The following is a 23,570-nucleotide window of genomic DNA, read 5'->3' as shown; positions in this document are numbered from 1 at the left end:
TGTCGACCGAACAAACGCAAATGTACCAGAAATGCCTCCATGCGTCGACTTGGCAAACAAAAAAGAGCATAGTATTGTCAGTCAAGCCGATGAAAAAAAAATGAAATCAAAGTTTTGTGCAAAACTGAAAAAAATAAAAATAAATACTTGTGTGGATCAGGCCGATGCATAAATGGCAGCAAAAAAAACAAGGAAGTTTCTTTCTGCATCCCTACATTTTTCTTCCTGCACCCCTACATTCTTTAAAATACCAAAATTACCCTTTCACAATTTTATGTAATTCTGTAGTAGGAGTTTCGTAAGTAAAAAGTGTTTCCAAAATAAGGGTTCTGTAAGGAAAGAGTATTTCTATAATAGGATCCGGGAGACAAAAAATCATTCCAGAATATCTTTTCCAAAATACAGTTTTTTGATTTCTAGATTGGTAAATTCATAATTAATAAAATATGTTCCAGAAAATATGTTCTGGAAATATTTTGGAAACAGCAATCCATAAGTCATTTTTAAAAGGAGTAAAACGACTTAATTTCTCATATAACACTATTTACACTTTTATTTCCCCATCTAACACCATTTTGTTTTTATTTCTCTATCCAACACCATTTTGTTTTTATTTCCCTATCTATAGCGCCATTTCAAAAGTAAAAAAATAATAATAAATTTAAAAAAATGATAATTTTAATTTTGAATGCATTAAAAAAAATATTTTTAATGTTTAAAATAGTTATAAATATAATTAATGAATAAAGAAATGAGTTTTTACAAAAATAAAAAATAAAAATTAATAAATTAAAAATGTTTAGTTTAAAATTATTTTTTTTAAGAATGAAGAAAATAAAAAATTAAACCCTAAAAAAACATAAAAGTTGAATTTATAAACATAAATTAGTATTTATTTGTATTATTATTGATGATGTAATCATGTTAATTTCAAGTAAAAAATACAGGACATAATTATATAAAAAATAAAGTCAATTAGTATTAATGAGTGATGGACATAGATAATATTGAAGTGTACGTATAATGCAAAATCTTAAAAAAAAACTAATACAAATGTTACACTTAATGCTTAAAAATGAGAAGAAAATATGGTTGGGTGTGACATACTTATTTAGTATCGTCTTATATCTCTTATCTTTATCTTGTTTACATTTGTTTTTATCTTTTTTATATCGTTTATCTTTATCTTATTTGTTTTGTCTTTATTTTATATATTTTCTATTTTTAGTTATTATTATTTTTTCTGCCATTATTTATTTTTGTTTATGTTTTTATTTTTATTGTTGTTGTTTTTATTTTCTATATTATTTATTTTTACATTTTTTTTATTCTCGTTTTTATGCATTAAGTGTAACATTTGCATTAAGTTTTTTTTTATGATTTTACATTTAGGGTAGACACTTCAATATTATTTGTGTCCACTATTGATTAATACTAATTGACTTTGGTTTTTTTATAATTATGTCTTGTATTTTTTACTTGAAATTAACATGATTACAACATCAATAATAATAAAAGAAAAAATACTAATTTATGTTTATAAATTCAACTTTTATGTTGTTGTAGGGTTTAATTTTTATTTTCTTCATTCTTAAAAAAAATTTCAAACTAAACATTTTTAATTTTTATTTTTTAAAAACTCATTTCTTTATTCATTAATTATATTTCTAACTATTTTAAACATTAAAGATATTTATTTTTTTAATGCATTCAAAATTAAAATTATCATTTTTTTTTATTTTTAAAATTATTCTAAATAGAAAAATAGAAACAAAAGAGTGTTAGATGGAGAAATAAATATGTAAATAGTGTTATATGAGGAATTGAGTCAAGTAAAACAGACTTCTTTGAAAAATGATGGGGTGCAGGAAGAAATTTGTTAGGGTGCAGGAAGAAACAACCAAAAAACAATAAAAAGAAATTGTCCATCCATTATGCCCACAAGTTTTACTCTATGCAACCCTTATTTATTTTCTACCCCTACCACTTCACTATTTGCAGCAGTTTCTTCCTGCACCCCTACATTTTTCTTCCTGCACCCCCTTGATTTTATAAATCTCGAAATTGACATTCACCTTTTATTTGAAATCGGGATATGAGAGTGTGCTACAAATTCAACAATCCGGAAGTGAATCATGTTGTTTTTTGGATGAAGGGGTATTCTGAAAGCAAAGTTTGCATAAATTGTTGATTTCCAGATTGCTAAATCCAGAAGTCTAATTTCTACTACGGATTGGTGGATCCAGAATAATTTTTTTCAATTATGGATTTCTGAATCCGGAATGCATATTTAGACTTACGGATTGACAGATCCGGAATGCATATTTTTTAACAGTGCCATTCATGTACTACTGGAAGCACCGATCCGGGAGGTTACCGAAAGCACCAATCCAGGAGGTTACCGGACGTGTCAATCCGAAATTTTACCAGAAGTGCCAATCCGAAAATTTACCGGATTTCATAATTTGGAATGCAAAAAAATAAATGTATAGTTTTTACATAGGGATAATTTTGTTTTTGCACAATATTGAGGGAGTGCAGTAAGAAAAATTTAGGAGTGCAGGAAGAAACTGCTCTATTTGCAACGTTTTCTTGAAAAAATTGTACTAATTTTATTATCCATGACTCTAACTCTCGCCGCCGCTATTTATTTTCTACATCCATAACATCAATATTTGCCACATCTTCTAGAAATAATTGCACCCATTGTCCATGACATTTATTTTATAGAGTCCTTGTTTATGTTTTTATTTAAATATAAAAGTTATGTGATGATATTTTTTAATAAAGTCATAATTTATTGAATGTATTCCTTTTTTTTATGTATAGACTTGTCAGTTTATTATTAAATAGTGTTATATGGAATACTAAATTTTCTTGTACTGTTAACAAATCTTTCCACGTATGATCCTTCCTCTAAGAACGGTTATGTACTGATATGGACTGACTGGTCACTACCATGACTCGACATGCCTGACCGAGATGACTGAGACCTCCACGGATGGAAAGGCTGACTGACACCCTACCTTAATCCATTAACGCTCAAACCAAGGTCAGTGAAGCCAAACTACCATTAAGAATTAGGTAATACGACCGTAAGTATGATCCATTCCACTAATAAGGCCCAATAAGGTAAGCTCATTAAAATAATATAAATAGCACACATTCCAAGAAGAAAGGTACATCATTATCACTGTACACTCCCGAGTGTCGAATACCCTCTTTACTGACTTGAGCGTTGGATTTAGTATTCACTCGAGATTGAGAGATTAAGAGCGTGAAAGCCAGAAGGATCGTAGTGAAGTTTTAGCAACCTGCCCAAAGGAAGGAAGAAGACAAAGCCTTCAATAGTTCTCTAGGTCCCATCTTCCTAGCAAGAACAATTGGCGCCCACTGTGGGACCGAGAGAAACTAGTTGAAGAAAGAAAGTACATTATCTCAATCAGAAGCATGGAGAGGATGACTGAAGCCAACCAAACAATGTTGTTGCTGTCTCTACAGAGAGAGGTGGTCGAAATGAAGAGGAAGACAAAAGAAGCTGCCCAGAAGAACGAGCTACAGATGCAAGCTATCCGAAGGGAGAATGAAGAGATGAAGAAGAAGCTAATGGAGGGAGGACCTTCTGCTACACCTCCCCTCCCAACCCGAGACCGGTAGAGGAGACAAGAGACAAAGTCCCCACCCATGAGATGGATGGCGAATCCTGTCTGAACAAGTCGACCAGGACTGCCACGATGAACTCGGCCCGTTGAAACCCTTTTACTAACGCTATCATTGAAGATCCACTGTCAAACAAGTGGAAAGGTTTCAACAGAGACCGGTATGATGGGTCTACTGACCCAGACAAGCATATGGACGCCTATACTACCCACATGAGTCTCTACACCTCGGACAATGCAGTGTTGTGTCGAGTGTTTCCTACATCGCTAAAGGGAGCAACCCTTAGCTGGTTTACCAAGCTCCCACCTAATTCCATTGACAGCTTCGCCACACTTTTGGTGAAGTTTAAGACTCAGTGTGCCACCAGCAGGCCACGTCACCTGACCTCCATCGCCTTGGTGGGCATCCGCCAGGAGAAGAGAGAGTCACTGAGAACCTTTATTGACAGGTTCAACAAAGTGGCAATGAGTATTCAGAATCTCATCCCGGACGTTAACATGCATCATATGCTGCCAGCCTTGCACTCATGACCATTTGCTGATAATTTGTGTATGCAGCCCGCCACCAGCCTGGACGAACTCAGAAAGAGAGCTGCTAAGTTCATGCAGCTAGAGGAACTCAGGGAGTTCCGTAACCAGGACCGTGCCGAGGCCAGCAGAGAGAAGAGCAAGGATGAGAAAGATCGGCCACGAGGCGACAGGGGCAAAGATAATCGAGACCGAGGAAGTCGGTTCTCAAGATACACTCCCCTAACAACCGAGAGGGGGAGTATCCTGGACGAGGCACTCAATGCTGAGTTGATCCCTCCCCTCAGGAAATGGCCAGCCCTAACAATGCTGACCGAAAAAGCAGTGCCGGTATCATCAAAACAGCGGGCACTCCATGGAGGAATGTTAGGATTTACAAGACAAGATCGAGAAGCTCATTCAAGTCGGACACCTACTCCGTTTCGTTAGGAATGAATGAGATACGAGACACTCCCCACGCAGAGATGAGTCCTCCAAGAGAAGACGCTCACCTTCGCGGACCAGAGATGACCAAGACTGCAGGGAAGATCATCGGTCTCATAGAGACGACCCTCCTCATAGGGATGATCCACCCCGGGAGGCCGAAAGAAGAGGAAACCGAGAGGTTATCAACACCATAGCTGGTGGCTTCGCCAGTGGAGGGAGTACAAACAACGCTCGAAAGAAACACCTTCGGGCAGGGCACCAGGTGAACGCGGTAACATTCCAACCGAGGATGCCGCCCATCACCTTCACTGATGACGACTTTAAAGGCGTGGACTATCGGCAGAACGATCCCATGGTGATATCGGTTGACATCGATCGATTTACCATCAGAAAGACTCTTGTGGATCAAGGAAGCTCAGTAGACATCCTCTACTGGAAAACGTTTAAAGCTATGAGAATACCGGGGCCGAGATGGTGCCTTATTACGACCACGTGATCGGTTTCTCGGGCGAGAAGGTGGGAACAAAGGGCTACATCGAGTTCTACACCACCTTCCATCAAGAGAAAAGCTGCAAGACGATAAGGATCTGGTATCTAGTAATTGATGCCAATACCTCTTATAATATCCTCCTTGGACGACTGTCCATCAACCAGCTGATGGCGATCATATCTAAACCACACCTAGCAATGAAGTTCCTTTCGCCAACGGGGGGATATTCTCACGGTCCACGTTGACTAGAAAGAGACAAGAGAATGCTATGCCGAAAGCCTCAGAGTAGAGCCTTTGAGGAACGATCTCTCTCTCAAGAGAAAATCCTCTTGAAAGGATCACTCACCCTAACAAGCCCGATCGATGTCGGTAGAGCCAACCGTTGCGTTGGTAGACCTAGATCCTCGGGCAATTGAAAACAGGCTGGAGGCCAAGGAAGAGCTTCGGCGAGTACTGCTCTGGGCGAAGAATGCAGTACCGTTGTGGGAACAACCATGGTAGGAGCCGAGGTCGAGATAATGCATGTCACGCTAAAGAAAAATGTGGATTTGTTTGCGTAGACACCATCCGATATGCTGGGCGTAAGCCCGAACATCATCAGTCACAAGCTATCAGTGTTTAAGGAAGCACGGTCGATCGCCCACAATAAGAGGGATTACGACAATAAGAAGCGCCTAACAGCAAAAGCAAAATCCAAGAAGCTCCTATCAACCGGGTTTATATGCGAAGCTCGGTACAGGACTTGGCTGGCCAACGTCGTGATGGTCACTAAGCCAAACGGTAATTAGAGGATGTGTGTCGACTACAGAAACCTCAACACCGCCTGCCCGAAAGACTCTTACCCCTTACCGAACATCGACCGCCTATTCTGGCTATAACCAGATAAGTATGCACCCCAAGGATAAAGAGAAGACAACCTTCATGACGGCCGATGCCAATTACTACTATGAGGTCATGCCGTTCGACCTCAAGAACGCAGGGGCGACCTACCAACACCTCATGGACAAAATCTTTCAAGGGTTAATCGCCCAGTGTGTGGAGGAGAATGTGAACGACATCGTGGTGAAGTCTGACTCTTTTAACCAACATATGGAGGACCTCGAGGAGGTGTTCAAAGCCCTCAGAGGAGGCAATACGAAGCTCAAGCCCGAGAAGTGCAGATTCGGAGTTGAGGGAGGAAAGTTCCTAGGTTTTATGCTCACCCATAGGGGGATAAAGGCCAACCCTGACAAATGTCGAGCCATTGCCAACATGAGAAGTCCAAAAAACATCAAGGAGGTGCAACAACTCTTGGGGCGCCTGACAACCCTCTCTAGGTTTGTACCTCGGTTGGCCGAGAGAATGAAACCAATGGTGCAACTGCTTCGGAAAGCAGCCAAGTTCAGCTGGGACGAAGGATGCGAGGAAATCTTCAAGCAACTGAAGATTTTTCTAACATCTCCATCAGTAATACCAAAATCGAGACCCGACCAACCCATTCTAGTGTATCTGGCGGTCTCGGAGGAGGCAATCAATGTTGCGTTGGTGTTGGAGGTCGAAGGCGAGGAACAACTGGTATACTTCATTAGTCGAATGTTGCATGCGGCCGAGACGAGGTACTAGATGATCGAAAAGGTGGCGCTTGCCCTAGTCCTCACTGCAAAGCGAATGCACCCCTATTTCCAAAACCAGTCAATCACGATAAGAACCGACTACCCCATCTTTAAAATATTATCTAAACCCGACCTTGCAGGTCGGATGATAGGATGGTCGGTAGAACTCTCTGAATTCGACATTCGGTATCAACCAAGAGGGGCTATCAAGTCTCAATGTCTGGCCAACTTCTTAGCCGAGCTCACGCCGCTACCCACCTTGTCAGTCGGGTGGACACTCTACGTGGATGACTCACCCAACAAGACAACATGTGGAGCAGGAGTCGTCCTAGAAGGACTGGGCGATCTCCTCTTGGAACAAGCACTCCAGTTTGGATTTAAGGCGCGCTGGGCTAAACCTAGCATACGTCATGGGAGCACGCGAGGTCGTGTATAAAAGCGACTCCCAGGTCATGGTCAGCCAGATCAAGGGAGAATTCGAAGTAAAGGAACCCCTGCTATAACGCTACTACCATGTTGCCCGAAACACCATCGTCTGGTTCCACAAGGTAACTGTGAAGCACATACCGAGGCAGGAAAACAAAAGGGACGATACCTTGTCTAGGTTGTCAGTCACAAAGAAGAAGAACCACCAACGATCAGTTATACAGATATAGCTAAGACACCCCAGCGTGTCGGATACCGAATGCCTTGCAATAACCGAGACTAAAGCTGACAACTGGATGACCCCCATCATCCAGTACCTTGAGGATAACACATGTAAGCCAGAAGAAGAAAAAAAATGAAGCAACAGTGTGCCTGGTACACTATGATAAATGAAGATCTATACTAAAGAGGCTTCTTGGCCCCCTACTAAAATGCATCACCAGAAAGCAGGCCGAATATGTCATGACCGAGATACACCAAGGAGTTTGCGGAAATCATTCGGGGGCACGAACGATGGACTCTAAAGTACTCAAAGCAGGCTATTATTGGCCGACCGTCCAAGGAGACTATGCCAAGTACGTGAAAAAATGCATCAAATGCTAGGACTTTGGCCCCCTCCATCATGTTAAACCGAAAATGATGCACAATCTCATCTCTTCATGGTCATTCGCCATCTGGGAGATGGACATCATCGACCCTTTCGCGCTAAGAAAAGGGCAAAACAAGTTCCTCCTAGTAGGAATCGACTATTTTACTAAATGGATCGAGGTCGAGCCACTCGCATCCATCTTGGCCAAAAACTTTAAAATTTCGTGTGGCGAAGCATCGTGTGTCGGTTCGATGTCCCGAACATGATAATAACTGACAACGATCGACAATTTATTGACCAAGGACTATAATCCTTCTATGGCGACCTCGACATCAAGTCAATCATAGTCTCGGTCGAGCACCCACAAACCAACGGGCAAGCCGAGGCCGCAATCAAGGTCATATTAAACGAACTGAAGAAACGTCTCGGCAAATCCAAAGGCCGATGGACGGAGGAGCTCATAGAAGTACTATGGGCATACAAAAGCACCCCTCGGAGAACCACACAAGAAACACCATACAGCCTGACATACGGGACCGAGGCGATGATCCTAGTCGAAGTGGACGAGCCCACCATACGAAGGCAAATGTTCGACGTCAACCTAAACGAGGAAAGCCTAGCGGTCAACCTCGACTTGGTAAGCGAGTTGCGAGACAAGAGCAAGATCCGATAGACCGCATGCAAGCTTAGGACGTCAAGGCATTACAACACGAAAGTCCGATCGAGAAATTTTTTGAGGGGAGACCTCGTATGGAGAATGTGCAGTGATGCAAGAAAAAAATGAAGGGAAGTTCTCGTCCAACTGGGAGGGATCATTCCGAGTTCGAGAAGTCGCAAAGGGGGGAGCTTATCACTTAGAATGGCTTTTAGGAAAAATTGTACCAAGGACGTGGAATGTCACGCACCTTAAGTTTTATTACAACTGAAAGAAATAAAATTACGCACTCTTTCCTCACTCTATTGGAAGGTTTTAACGAGGCGTTTTTCTCAAAATACTAGCACTGCTCTCCTTCAAAGCCTCGATTCGGTCTAGATGAAGCCTTAACCGGCATACTTTGCTGACACTGCTCAACTAGGTTTTGTCTGGACGTAGCCCTAACCAGCATAGTCTACCAACACCTCTCATTCGGTTCGGTCTGGCTGAAGCCCTAACCGGCATACCCTGCCGACACTGCTTAACTAGGTTTAGCCTGGACGTAGCCCTAACCGACATACCCTGCCAACACCTCTTACTCGGTTCGGTCTGGATGGAGCCTTCAATGGCATACCCTGCCGATATCGCTCAATTTGGTTCGACCTGGATGTAGTCTAAACTGACATACCATGGCAAGGTCGTTCAACACACACAAGTTAACCTTTTAACTTGACGCAAATCAAAGCAAATCATTGATTAACAAGAAGTCGATCACCCATTCAACTCGTTCGATTAAAAAAACACATTGAAGGCTGATCGCCATTCAACTCGTTCAATTAAAAATTCACATTAAAGGCCGATCGCCATTCAACTTGTTCAATTACACACTCACATTGAAGGTTGATCGCTCATTCAACTTGTTCGATTAAAAACTCACGTTGAAGGTCAATTGCCCATTCAAATAAAGACCGACATATTAACTAGTGAAAATTTTGCTTAAACCCATTTACACCGGATACACAACGCAATAAAAGAAACAGCTGATACATTGATAAAATCAAAAAGAGGGAGGCCACACCCCGACCTCGGAGGAGAGAGATTCAAAACCAAAAAGGCCATAACTCAGCCAAAGGCGAAACTAGTCTTCATGATCTTCGTCTTCCTTACCTTCGATCGGCCAACACAGTTGCCTCACTAAAGCATTCATCTCAACAATTGGCATAATCCGATCCAAGTACACTTCGTTGTCAAGATCGAAGGTACCAGAGGCCGACGACCCTCTATAAAGAACATGGGCCTGATGGACAGCTCGGAGGAAGCTTTGCTTCAACAACTCCTCGGTCTGGTTGAAGTTGTGATCCAGCTTTGCCTCGGCCTCGTCCCTAGCAGCTTGTAGGGTAGTCAGCTCGGTCGCTGAAGATGAAAGTTTCTCATCCCTATCCTCCACCATCTTCCTCAGTTGGGTGTTTTCAGCCACCACCCTAGCCATTTCGGCCTCCACCTCCGCCAAGCGGCGCCAAGCCTCAACAGCCTCCTGCTAAATTTTCTCCTTCTCAGTCACCTCCGAGTCCAGTCTCTTTGAGAGGTCGGAGTTAGCAGCCAAAGACTGCTTCAGATGACCGGACGCCTCAGCCAACTCATGATCTAGTCGGGATATCTCCTCGGCATGGCGATCTCGTTCTTGACACCCAGTTGGATCATGAACATTGAGCGGCACAACATTTCCAAGCCGCCCCTTAGCAAGTCCGATGAAGGGACGACTCGGATAACCTCCCGGGTGGCTTCGGAAAGCGTCAGGCGCACCCCCCGAGTGAACTGCATGTCACCCCTAGAAGGGTCAGGGGTGACATCGATACCTCCATTGATCGCTCGATCTCTGGAGGGTTGACCGCCTTTGCAACGCGCTTGGGCCAGGGTGAATCCACCTCAATCGCCTCCCGACGAGGGGGAGGTGTCAGTAGAGAGCCAGGGGAGCGGGTGATGGTAGCAATGTTACCACCCTCCCTTGACGTCTTCTTTGATTTGCTAGAAGGGTCAGTCGAGCCCTTGCCAGCATGGGCACCCGAGTCGTTTGTTGTGTCCAGGTTGTCGATGCTACGACGTTCTTTCCTCTCGACCGCCCGTTTTCGATAAGCATCCAACACATCGACACCAGCGGGAGATTCTTGGGCCATAATTTCTGCAAAAAAAGAACAAGTGTTAGAAGACAAAGCATAAGACCGACCGTTAGCAGAAATAAAGTCCCATACCCTTAACGGTCGCCCATTGCATCGACTCGGTATAAGCACCGATAAGCTTCCTTGTGGGAAGCTTCCTCGGGAGTGCATCGAAGAGTGAGGGAATCTCTAACTCATCAGCACTCCCCATCGGCCTCGGTCACTCCTTAAAGTCACGAGGTTTGCTAGTCCAGTAGAGGGGAAACCGCGACTGACTAGTCTTGTCAAAGAAATAGGTCGTCATCTCCGGTCGAATGATAACCTTAACGAATCTCTCTTTAAATCTCTTATAGGAAACGAAGAAAGAATTGAAAAGAACACTCCCTGACTGACCGATCAACGAGTTCCATGAGACAAGACTGGTTGGGTGAGAGGTGTAGTAGGAGAGAAAAGAAGAGGGAGAAGGGTGAAGACACAAGACGTCACACAACAGGCGAAAGGCCTGGATGAACGCTTAGGTGTTTGGATGAATCTGGTAAAAGAAGGAGGGACTGGTACCTGGTCTCCCCATACAAACACTCTCGATAGATGAGCATGGTTCAACGCTAAAGAAGCTAGAATGCCCACCTGCCTTTAAAACTGGACACTTATCCAAAAACTTGGATACAAAAGTTGTAGTCGAATAGGCAGACGAGATCCCAACCACCTTAGGGTCTACCCAACTAAGATCCACAAGAGGAACACCTTGGGGGGAGAGCCCGACCGGTCAACAGCCTTGGCTGGGTCATCCCCCTTAACAACCTCTACCTGAAGTGGCACGTCGGCCACCCCGACCGACAAGGAGTCGGTTGTAGAGGACCCAGAAGAAGAAGAAGAAGAAGAAAAAGAAGACGACGAAGAGGACAGACAGACAAGAGAAAGAGAAGGGTGATCAGAAGAAGATGTGGGCCGAGACAAGGTTGACGTGACTAACCTCATATAAAGCTGAAGACCGGGAACAAAGCAGAAGGGTGAGAGAACACTCGGTTATCGAAGCATAGGCGAGAGATACCTCGGCTATCAAAACACTCAAGCAGAGAAGTAACACAATATCTCGGCACTGTTGGGACCACTATTTATAGGAGCCAAGGACCTCAAAAGACGAAGCGTCGCAACGATCTCAACCATTAGATCTCCTAGATCCAATGGCCCACAACGCTTCGCGCCCAAAAAACCCCTCATTAATGCGAGTCATGTCATGCTACTTGAGGTCATCAGGAAGTCCAACAGTCACATACCTAATGATAACTGACCGACACCTATCATCAAAGGCTCATCGAATACATCTACCCTCGATCCTAGGGGCAAGTGTATTGGTATGGACCGACTGGTAGAGGTGTACCTTCATCCGTTAGCTTTTCTTTGGTGGATTGGCGGAAGCATTCATGGAAGAGAATGAGCAAGGAACTCACGTAGAGTTGTGGACTCCTTGAAGGTGCATGCTAGGTGTGGAGAGTGAGTGGTGAGGCCATCTCACTTGGCTAAGGTGAAGAATGAAGATTAAAAAGTCTATCCTAAAGAGGTAGGAGACAAGGAGCAAAATTGGCACAATTTTTGAAGCAATTTGCTCTAGAATAATCTTGCCATTTCATGAACCAAGCACCTCCTTATAAAGGATTGGAGGGTCAAAATTGGAACAGTCAAATACAAATGAAATAAAAGCTAAATAAAATGTGATGCATTTGACGCCAAATTTGAGACATAACACATGGAACATGTGATGGAAAGCTTTTAAGCACATGGAACATGTGCTCTCTTCTCCAAGGCTTTAGTCATAACCGACCTTGGTTAATTTAGGTGTTCAAAGAACCTTCATTTAACCAAGGTTGGTTTTTAGGTACCAAATTTCACCTAAAAAGAATTACAAGTAAAATTTCCTATTCTACTTTAACAAGAAAAATAAATCCTACTTCTTTACTAGAGTTATGGCTTTTTAAACATGTAAAGAAGGTTTCTCTGCCATCAGTAGCAGTATTCCAATCTTTTTTATCCCTCTTGGCCATGGCTCTAGTGGTAGGCCCGGATCTTCTCTTTGTTGGGCTTGCACTTGGACTTGTCCTTGGGTATCTTCCATCATCCCCTCCCTCTTGAAAAGGATTTGTCCTCAAATCCAATGCTTCTACTTCTTCTTCTTCATTACTTCCTACAAAAGGCATTAAGTCCACAACATTAAAAGTATGATGAATTCCATATTCTTCAAGTAAATCAAGAATGTATGCATTGTTGTTAATTCTTTTGAGGACTTGGAAGGGTCTGTCACCTCGAGGACTAAGTTTGGACTTCCTCTTAGTTGGAAATCTATCTTTCCTAAGATGAAGCCAAACTAAATCTCTTTCTTCAAATACTATCTCTCTCTTCCCCTTATTGTTATGTTTTGTATATTTCTCAGTTTGCTGTTGTATTTGTTCTTTAATCCTCTCATGCATTTTTTCTTAACAAATTCAACTTTTTTTACTCCTTCCTTATGTAAAATTCTTATGGATTAGGAAGTGGCAACAAATCTAAAGGAGTAAGAGGATTAAATCCATAAACAACCTCAAATGGAGAAATATTAGTAGTTTTATGAACTACTCTATTGTATGAAAACTCAATATGAGGAAGATGCTCATCCCAAGATTTATGGTTGCCTTTCATGACTGCCCTAAGCATAGTACCAATAGATCGATTTACAACTTCGGTTTGTCCATTCGTTTGAGGATGACAAGAAGTTGAAAAATTCAATTTGGTTCCAAATCTTTCCCAAAGGGTTCTCCAAAAATAACTTATAAATTTTGGATCTCTATTGGACACTATGCTTCTAGGTAGTCCATGAAGTCTTACCACATCTCTAAAGAAAAATCTAGAGATATTATTTGCATCATCCACTTTGTGGCATGGAATAAAATGTGCGATTTTACTAAAACGATCCACAACCACAAAAATGGAATCAAAACCTCTTGCAATCCTAGGAAGTCCAAGAATAAAATCCATGTTAATGTCTTCCCATGGAGCACTTTCAAAAGGTAAAGGAGTATAGAGTCCATGAGGCATTATTTTAGACTTAGCTTTTAAACATGATATGCATCTAAAACAATGTCTTTGGACGTCTCTTCTCATATGCGGCCAAAAGAATTTTCCTTTTAAAAGCTGTAGAGTCTTATCAACTCCAAAATGGCCCATGAGACCTCCTTCATGAGATTCTTTTACAAGAAGTTTTTTATGTGTTCCTTGAGGTATACAAAGTTTTCCTTCTTTAAAAAGATACCCCCCAAACACATAAAATCCTCCTTGTGCTCTATGTTCACATTTAGAAAAGATGGATGCAAAATCATGATCTTCTTTGTAGAGTTCAATTATGTTTTCAAATCCAAGAATTTGGGCTCCAAGTTTTGAAAATAGGGCATGTCTCCTTGAGAGAGCATCGACCACAATGTTTGTACTACCCTTCTTGTATTTGATAACATAAGGAAATTGTTCAAGAAATTCTATCCATTTTGCATGTCGTTTGTCCAACTTATGTTGACCTTTCAAATATTTTAAAGACTCATGATTACTATGAATGACAAATTCTTTAGATACTAGATAGTGCTCCCAAGTCTTTAAGGCCTTCACAAGTGCATAGATCTCTTTATCATAGGTGGGGTAGTTGAGAGTGGCTCCATGAAGTTTTTCACTAAAATAAGCAATTGGATGTCCACCTTGCAACAACACGACATATGCCTACTCCCGATGCATCACACTCTAGCTCAAAAGTTTTTGCAAAATTTGGTAAAGTTAGAATGAGTGCATTAGTGAGTTGAGCTTTTAGCCTCTTAAAGGTTTGATCTTGCTTCTCGGTCCAACAAAATGGAGCGTCTTTCTTCACTAACTCATTGAGTGGTGAAGCTAGACTCGAGAAGTTAGGCACAAATCTTCTATAAAAGCTTGCTAATCCATGAAAACTCCTAACTTCCCCTACATTTTGTGGAATTGGCCATTCTTGGATGGCGTTGATTTTTTCGGGGTCAACATGTACCCCATTTTTGTTAACTATAAACCCTAAAAATACTAAACTATCAACACAAAAGGTACATTTATCTCTATTAACAAACAAACTATTATACCTAAGCACTAGGAGAACTTCCCTAAGGTGACTTAGGTGAGATTCTAGGCTTTTGCTATATACTAAAATATCATCAAAATAAACTACTATATATTTACCTATACAATCCCTTAAGACATGATTCATTAGCCTCATGAAAGTGCTAAGTGCATTAGTGAGCCCAAAAGGCATCACTAACAACTCATATAGTCCAAATTTGGTTTTAAAAGCGGTTTTCCACTAATCACCTTCTTTAATTCTAATTTGGTGATATCCATTTTTAAGATCAATTTTAGAAAATATGGTGAACCCATGCAATTCATCAAGCACAACACATTCAAGTATTGGAATTGGATGCCTATACTTGATGGTGATGTTATTGATGGCTCTACAATCACAACACATTCTCCACTTGCCATCTTTTTTGGGCATCAACAAGACAGGTACAACACAAGGACTTAGGCTATTTTGAACCCAACCCTTATCCAACAAATCCTACACTTGTGATTCTATCTCCTTAGTTTCTTCAGGATTAGTTCTATAGGCTGGTCTATTGGGTAGACTAGCTCCTGAAACTAAATCTATTTGATGTTCAATTCCTCTAAAAGGTGGAAGTCCACTAGGGCCATCCTTAGAGAATATGTCATCAAAGTCTTTTAAAATATCTTTTACTTGAGGAGGTAGAACACAAGTCTCAGTAAGTGTGGCAGTGCATGTAAGTGTTCCTTTAGAAAGTAGGAGGCTTGAAGGTTGTTCAAAAAGAAGTATTTTTTCAATCTTATTTTCAAATTTTTCTTTTACTTTTTGAATGACCTTGTGGGAAGGAACACTCTTCTCCCATGTCTCTTTTTCCTTAAGGGCTTTTTCTTGGTTTTCTACTCTCTCTTTTTTCTCTTCCTCTCTTTTTTTCCTCATTTGCACTTGGTCTTTTATCACTTGGGAAGATGATAAGGGATAAAGTACAAACTTCTTTTCTTTGTGAGTGAAAGTAATCTCATTGGTAAGACCATTGTGCATAGTTTTCTTATCAAATTGCCAAGGTCTACCAACAAAATATGACAAGCTTCCATAGGAACTACATCACACAAAACTTTATCTTTATAGTTCCCCACAGAAAACTCGACTTTCACTTGTTGATCTACAGTTAACTCCCCATCTTCATTGATCCATTAAAGTTTGTAAGGTTTAGGATGAGGGATTAATTGTAGATTCAACTTTTCAACCATCCTAGCGCTACAACAGTTGCAGCAAGAACCACTATCCACAATGAGAGAACACACATTTTCAAAAACTTTACACCTTGTGTGAAAAATGCTCTCCCTTTGTGTCTCTTGGTTCATACTAGGTTGATTGTTGAGGGTTCTACGGATCATCATTAACTCACCCTCACATGGATAAGCCCCTTCACTATTTTTTTTTCTTCTTCCCCGTTAGCTTCATCACTTTGGCTACTATATACATCATTACCCCTCAAGAATATAGTTCTCCTATTTAGGCATTGGGCAGCTATATGACCTCTTCCAAAGCATTTAAAACATTTTTTATCTCTGCTACGGGGTTGTGGGGTTATCACTTCTTTATCTATATTTTTGGGAGTTTCCTTATATCTTTCCTTTGAAGTTTCCTCTTTTTTATACTCTCTCTTGGGATAGGAGTTAAAATATGAACCTTCCCTATGACTTTTCCTTAAATTTTGTTGTTCAACTTTGATACAAATTTGAATTAAATCATCCAAGTCTCTATAGGGTAAAAGTTCAACTCTATCTCTAATCTCAAGATTGAGTCCACTTAAAGTCTTGCTATGGTAGTGGTCTCGGACTCTCTAATTGAGGTTCTCATCATGTATAATTCCATTTTCTACCTATATTCGTCTACATTCATAGTCTTTTGTTGGAGTCTTTGGAGCTTGTCCATTAACACCCTATTATAATAGGAGGGAATATGGCGGCGTCTTAAGGCTCCCTAAGATCATTCCAATACTCTATGGGAGGGTCCTTATGAAGGCGCCTATCTTGCTCAAGGGAAATCCATCAATACATAGCATTACCATGAAAGATTAGGGTGGCTAGGGGTACCTTTCGTTCCTCACTCACTCTATGGCAAGCAAACAATTGTTCTACCTTCATTTCCCAATCTAGATAAGCTTTTACGTTTTCTTTTCCATGGAAATAAGGTAGGTCTACCCTAACCTCCTTAGCGCTTTCTTGTCTTTCTCTTCTAGCTCTCCTAGGGGGTGGTTGATAATAGTCATTAATTCTAAGATTTTGTTCCCCAAAAGAATCATCTCCCCTAGAGCTAGATGCATGAGAACTTTTTTTTGATTTGTTGTATTCATCCCTTTCTCTAACCAATTTCACTCTTCTATCATCAAAGCAAGATGTTCATCCCTCTCTTTGAGTTGGGACTCATATTGCAATTGTCTATATGAAAGTGATTGAAAGTCTTGTGCTAATTGTTTCAAAAGAGTTGATCGACACCCTACCTTATTCCATTAACGCTCAAACCAAGGTCAGTGAACCCAAACTACCATTAAGAATTAGGTAATACGACCGTAAGTATGATCCATTCCACTAATCAGACCCAATAAGGTAAGCCCATTAAAATAATATAAATACCACACATTCCATGAAGAAAGGTACGCCATTATCACGGTACACTCCCAAGTGTCAAATACCTTCTTTACTGACTTGAGCGTCGGAGTGCCTTCTGCAAGTACCTCTCCCATTTGCCATTCACCCGAGATTGAGAGACTGAGAGCGCGAAGGCCAGAAGGATCGTAGTGAAGCTTTAGCAACCTGCTCGAAGGAAGGAAGAAGACAAAGCCTTCAATAGTTCTCTAAGTCTCATCTCTCTAGTAGGAACAGGTTCCACCGTAGAGATGGAAGAGTCATTTCATGAAAAACATCGCGTCTGACCCATATACTAAACAAAAATTATGATAATAATTGTGGAGTGATATGATATAACCATGCCACACTTTTTTTATCTTATTTAACCTCCACCTGAAAAGCCCATCAATATGACTCGATTGATCATCACTTCCCCTTTCCATTTGTCTAAGATGGTTTACACATATGTAAGGACTTGTTAGACTCCAAGCTCATCGCACAACTATCTCACCTAACAAGTGGGAGAAAGCATCTTGTCATCATATATTAGGATATGAGGAACTTGGAACCTGCAGATGATAGATTCTTAGATAAACTTATTTAATTTTTCAGCTGTAATTTCCACAAGATTCTACTTCCACCCACTTTGTGACATACTCAATTGACACTATTAATAAATTTCATCTATGGAATATAAAGTTTAGACACATGCACATATCGATGAATCAAATTTAAAAGACATTTTTTTGATCTATAATACCATAATTTTTTAAAAATTTAAATTTATTATATAAATTTCCATTATGATTATAGAAATAAAAAATAAAACTTATATATAATAAAAAATACTTAAATTATATATAAGAATATTTTTATTTAATCTCCAATCATATTTTCATATAATGTGAAATTTGTTGAAGTTAATTAGTTTTTAAATAAATTTCAATTAAGTATATTTTTTTCAATGACAATCTCCTATCATATAATTTATTATGTCATATAGATTCTGTCTTGGTGTTTTATATTTTAGAAATTAGACATGTAGAGTGTGTAGAGTGTCCATGTGACATGTACAATTACTTTGGTGGTGTGATATTTAACTCTCCATGCCACTGACAGTTGCGAATTTCTAAACAAATTGAGAAAAATTTCCTCTCTAAAAAGGTCAATGAAAATCGTTCTTAAGAATTTTACTCGATGTGACGGCAACATATATCCTCATGTACCTTCTCTATTATCTGACGAATATGGTTGTCCTCTACGCACCTTAATAAAGGAGTTGAAAATACTCTTCGAAACAAATTTCCATCATATACTACGTACTGTGAAGCATTACATTAAACGATAGTTGCTTCATTTGGGCTTTTCGATGCTTTTCCTTCTGTCAACAATCATATGTACGATGTTATCCAAGACCATTGCTTTATTTCTAGTGATAGAACAACAAGTTCCTCCATCGACACTTGGTACATCCACACATATTGATGATTACCTGACATCGTTGTACTGTCAAGCTTCAAAACAAGGTATTCGTGCATTTTGTCTCTAGGAACATACAATAGTTCATTCTCTTCTTAGTTCTCAATTCCGCAGCCTCAATATGAGAGGTTGCCCTCAATAGCCTACTAGTATATAGTATGGAATAACACTAATAGTTTATATCGTTACTTTAAGTAAATTAGTTTATCAATTATATATTTGGTATCATTGCTAATTACACAGAATGATCTGTATTAGATTGATTTTTAAAATTAATAAACTAAATTGGACTTATTAATATTAAAAACTAAAGTTAAATAAATTAGTAAATTGGTCATTATATAATAAGTAACTTGTGAAAGAAGCCTAGGGTAGAGTTGTGCTCCCATAATATAATAATATATTGCACATAATACTCATGACAGCCCGACAAACTATTAGAAGGTTTCTTCTATTTACTGAACAAAACAGAATCAATCAGTGAAATAGTGCTAACCATGATCCTGTTATAACTTATGCAAATCACACAGCAGATCTAAAATGGATGGATTCTGAACAAATTAATGACATATATGCATGGAATACAAATCCATTATATGTAGTTCAAAGATAGAACTCTTGTTTTTTGTGTGGTTTGAGAAGAACATGAAGTTAACAGAACAGAAGCAGAGCAGATTATGTTATAGGCAGACATGCAGAACAAAAAATCCAATTAACCCATATCTTTTATCTCAAATTGACTATTGAAATATTCAAGATACCAGCTATAAAGTGTGAAGATATGTTAAGATGGCCACAAAATAATATTAATGTTAGATGATTTCATACATGATCAGAATTTAAATTGCAGCTCCCATGGTGTGCATCATTTCAATTTTACTTAGTGCAGTTCAAGCGCAGTCGTGAAAGCATTTGAAAAAGGAGTTTCCTTTTCTTTGTTTCTCCAATGGAAACACATTTGATGTGAGAGATAAAGGACCAGTACTCACCAGACTCTGGTTCACATTTTCGACCCAATTCAGGGCAACCATCTATGATCAAATCTTCAAGAGCTCGTAGACGATGCATGTCACTTGGGAGATGCAACAACTGAGGACAGTTAACAATACGGAGCATCTTAAGATGAGTCATTGTGTTAAGCCACTCAGGAAGCATCTCAAGACAATGACAATTTGAAATTGACAATGTTCTCAAAGTGTTGGAGGCTCCTTGAATCCATTGAGGCAATGTCTGTTGCCGTGCAGATTCCTCAATATGCAAATATTTCATCATCAATCTTTGGATTGGTCTTTCGCTGTTGAAGGACAGGTTTAGCATCACGCACCTTGTTACAATCAGAACCTCAAGTTTAGGGAGAAGATGAAGAGGTAAGGACTCTAGGTTCGCACATGATTGAATCATCAAAACTTCAAGGGATGGGAGTTGTGCCTGTGCTCCTCGGAACAAAAACTTCAAATTGTCACAGTATTCAAAAATCAAAGAATGAAGACTGTTCAAGCTTGCAAATTCATCCTCTGACAAAATACACTGTTTTGTGGTTATATACAATTTTCGGAGGCTGATTAACATCCCTAATCGTTTAGGCAATGTTTCAAGGCCCAAGCATCTTCTTAAAGACAACATTTGTAAGTTTTGGAGTTTGCAAAAAGAATTAGGAAGTCTTTTTATGCTACAATTATTATCAAGACTGAGAGGTCGCAGATGCTCCAATTTAGCAATTGAATTAGGAAGTGTCTCAAAAAAGGAATCACTTAAATCTAAATGACGTAAGTATTTGTATCTTTTTATCCATGTTTCCAAAAGATATTCACTGCCAACACCCACTCCATCAACGGGAAATATTATAGTTCTCACACCTCTGAACTTGGGGAACAAAGTATGGCTTAGTGAGTCATTTTCAACAACTGATATATGCCTTATTTGCTCAGCTATTTTGTGAGTGTGGGAGTTCACCATTAGAAACTCCTCTTTCGCAACATACAGCGAAAGATCATGTACCAAATCATGTAGTTTAAAATAGTACATTGTGCCGAAGTCCTCAAAGTCCTCCAGAAATGATCTTGAATATAACTCATATATATAGTTTTCCAACATTCTCTATCTTCTGATTTCCAAATGGTGATCGAAGTAATCCAAGTGTGACCCAAAAGTTAGCCATTTCAGCACTGGTAAAGCCAAAATCTTTAGGATAAAGAGAAAAGAAAGCAAAACAGTGCCTCAAATAGGATGGCATTTGATCATAGCTCAACTTTAGGGAAGGTAAAATGTCATCTTTCTGTTGTTTTAGGTTCCATAGCTCATGGTCTCTCATATTTTCCCATCTTTCTAAATCAAGCACTGAGAACAGGGAACTTCCTGATGTTTTTAGTGCTAGTGGCACCCCTCCGCACTTTTTCACTATTTCTTTTCCAATTTCCACTAGATTTGGGTGTTCTTTTTCTTCACCTTCCCTAAATGCCCATTTGAGAAACAGAGATAAGCAATTCTCCGCAGAAAGACCTTCTAAAACATACGAGGGAACAGTGCCCATCATGGAAGCAATTGAGTGACTCCGTGTTGTCACTATGATTTTGCTTCCAATTGCACCAACTTTAATTAAATCTTTCAACTCTATCCATTTTGAACGATCCTCATTCCATACATCATCCAAGACTAGTAGATACTTCTGGTAAGAAAGTTTATGTCTAAGACGACTTTGTAACTGCTCAATATCTAAATTGTTAATGCTTTCTTGAGGAACAGCAGAAATGGTTGGATCAGAAGCAGAGTTGATGATTTTAACAATTATCTGTCTTATGTCAAAGTCATCAGAAATACACACCCACATCTTCAACGGGAAAAGATCATCCATTCTCTTATCATTGAACACCAACTTTGCTAGTGTGGTCTTCCCCAACCCTCCAATACCTACTATGGGAATAACACAAACACTTTGATCTCCATAACCATCACCATGAAGGTGAGGTTGCATCAAAAGCTTCATAATTTCTTCCCTATTCTTCTCCCTTCCTATAACCCTTGAAGCATCAACATGAGAATAAGTCATTTCTCTCCTTTGCAGACGGCTGTGATCAATATCAATCTTCTCAAGACCAAACATGCTCCCATCTGCTGCTATCTTATCCAATCTACGCCTAACATTTTTTATTTGCCTAACCATCCTAAAACGGAAAACAAGAGAATTAGATGAAGAAAAGAAGTGGTCTACCTTCATCCTGGTGCTGCCTGAAGCTTTGAGAACTTGTTTTCTCAGGCTTTGGTTCTCAAATCCATCCAACACATCTTCCGCATCTAGGCAGACATTTTGAATCTGCCTGAGCCATTCACGCAACCCATGGTTCTTCTCCTTCTTCTCCTCAGCATCCAACAGCATGCCTTTTACAATTAACAAGGTGTCTCTCAGACCTTGCACATCCTCATACAGATCAAAGGCTCGAGAAACTTCTTCATAAAGATTAGATGCAAGCTTCCCTAGCAGTGATTCAGCAATTCCGAAGACAAAATATTCGGCCATGTTCTTGGTGAAAGAGCACAAAGTAGTTGTTATACAAGTTTGTGTTTGTGGGGTTTGGCCTTCCACATGTCAATTATACCCGTATAGCCTTATTACAAGTCAACAAACAGAGCTCAAGTCTCTTAGTCAATTTTCACTGTTTAAGGTTAAATGTTACTTTTAGTTGTTTATCTTTTGGGGTTAAGTCAACGGATTGAATTTAAGTCTGAAGTATTTCATATCTTTTACAAGGTTTATTTTTTAATGTTTTAATTAAAACGTTAAATAGATTAAGAGAGTTTTAAAATAAGTTGGTGACTCTCCTTTTTTAATATACTATCCATTTTAAATCCAGCAATTATTAATTTAATAGTCTTTTTTAGAGTGATGCAACCATAGTTATTTTATAGATTTTTCTTCGAATTTGATGTTCTGTTATTCCATCAATATTCCATTCTGTAACGCCATTTCCATCAAAGGTGGAGGGATGTTCTAACACCCATTCTTCAAATTGAATGTCCAATAGGGTTGGTTGTTTATAATAGTTTCTACTAGTTGGAAAATGATTGGGTTTATAATATTTTGATTTAGGATTTCTTCAACTTTTTGTATGGTGTTTACCTTTGATATATTTAAAATTTTTTTTTTTTTTAATTTCTTCCAATGTTGTATTAGCATATCTTCCTATTTTCAGATCTTTTAATTCTTGTTTGGAGAATTGAAACGGTTTTATTAGCGATTTTTCTAAACTTTTACTTTTGTTTCCTACATTTGATTCATTGTTATTTGTAGTTATTGCTACTTGGTATAATTGATTGTGATAATGAAGTTGACTATGAATATTCAAATATTTTGAATGTCTTATGTATCTATTTCTCATTTTTCTCTAAGCATTTAAAAAGGGGAAGTTATTGTTGAAGCTGGAGGAAGCTTCTTCCCTACCAAGACTTGATGTGTGTTTGATGAAGAAAATGGCTTGAGTGCTTTGAAGATTGTAATAGGTTTTTAGATTCATTTGTAATTAGGCTTGTAAGTGTGTATGATTGCCTTTTGCTGTATAACCTATCCTAGATGCCTAACCAAGTCTAGATCAAGCACATGATGTGGTTAAATGGGTTTTGAAAAACTTTTTAAAATGTTTTTAAAAGTTTTAAATCAGTACACAAATAAATCTGTTTTATGGAGAAAGAATCTGTTTATTTCTTCTCTGTTAAAAGGCTTTACTAAAAGTTTTGTTAGAGACCACAGACAAAGCTTAGTTCGTTATTTCAGTTAAAGCTGAGCTGGCCTACTTGTCTTCATTTAATCTGTTTCACTGTGAAAGAATCGGTTTGCCCTTTGATCAGTTGAAAGGTTTTTCACAAGTTAGTTAGGGCACCAAAGGTACAAC

The 23,570-nt window shown here is 39.3% G+C and overlaps 1 protein-coding gene and 1 pseudogene across 1 annotated transcript; both read right to left on the bottom strand.

Annotated features, from left to right (window-relative positions):
• Positions 1–15,094: 15,094 nt before the first annotated feature.
• Positions 15,095–17,324, bottom strand: LOC150029629 (uncharacterized; annotated as a pseudogene).
• Positions 17,325–19,411: 2,087 nt separating this feature from the next.
• Positions 19,412–22,237, bottom strand: LOC137814048 (putative disease resistance protein RGA3). The gene is given in 2 exon segments (XM_068616582.2): positions 19,412–20,761; positions 20,763–22,237. Coding segments are annotated over 2 exon segments (2,637 nt in total). The 5' UTR covers positions 22,202–22,237; the 3' UTR covers positions 19,412–19,563.
• Between the last annotated feature and the right edge of the window lie 1,333 nt (positions 22,238–23,570).

The sequence above is a fragment of the Phaseolus vulgaris genome, chromosome 1 (assembly GCF_051622355.1).
Source record: "Phaseolus vulgaris cultivar YP4 chromosome 1, ASM5162235v1, whole genome shotgun sequence".
Taxonomy (NCBI): Eukaryota; Viridiplantae; Streptophyta; class Magnoliopsida; order Fabales; family Fabaceae; genus Phaseolus; species Phaseolus vulgaris.
The sequence above is the reverse complement of the archived record's forward strand: the minus strand, read 5'-3'. Positions and strand labels throughout refer to the sequence as shown.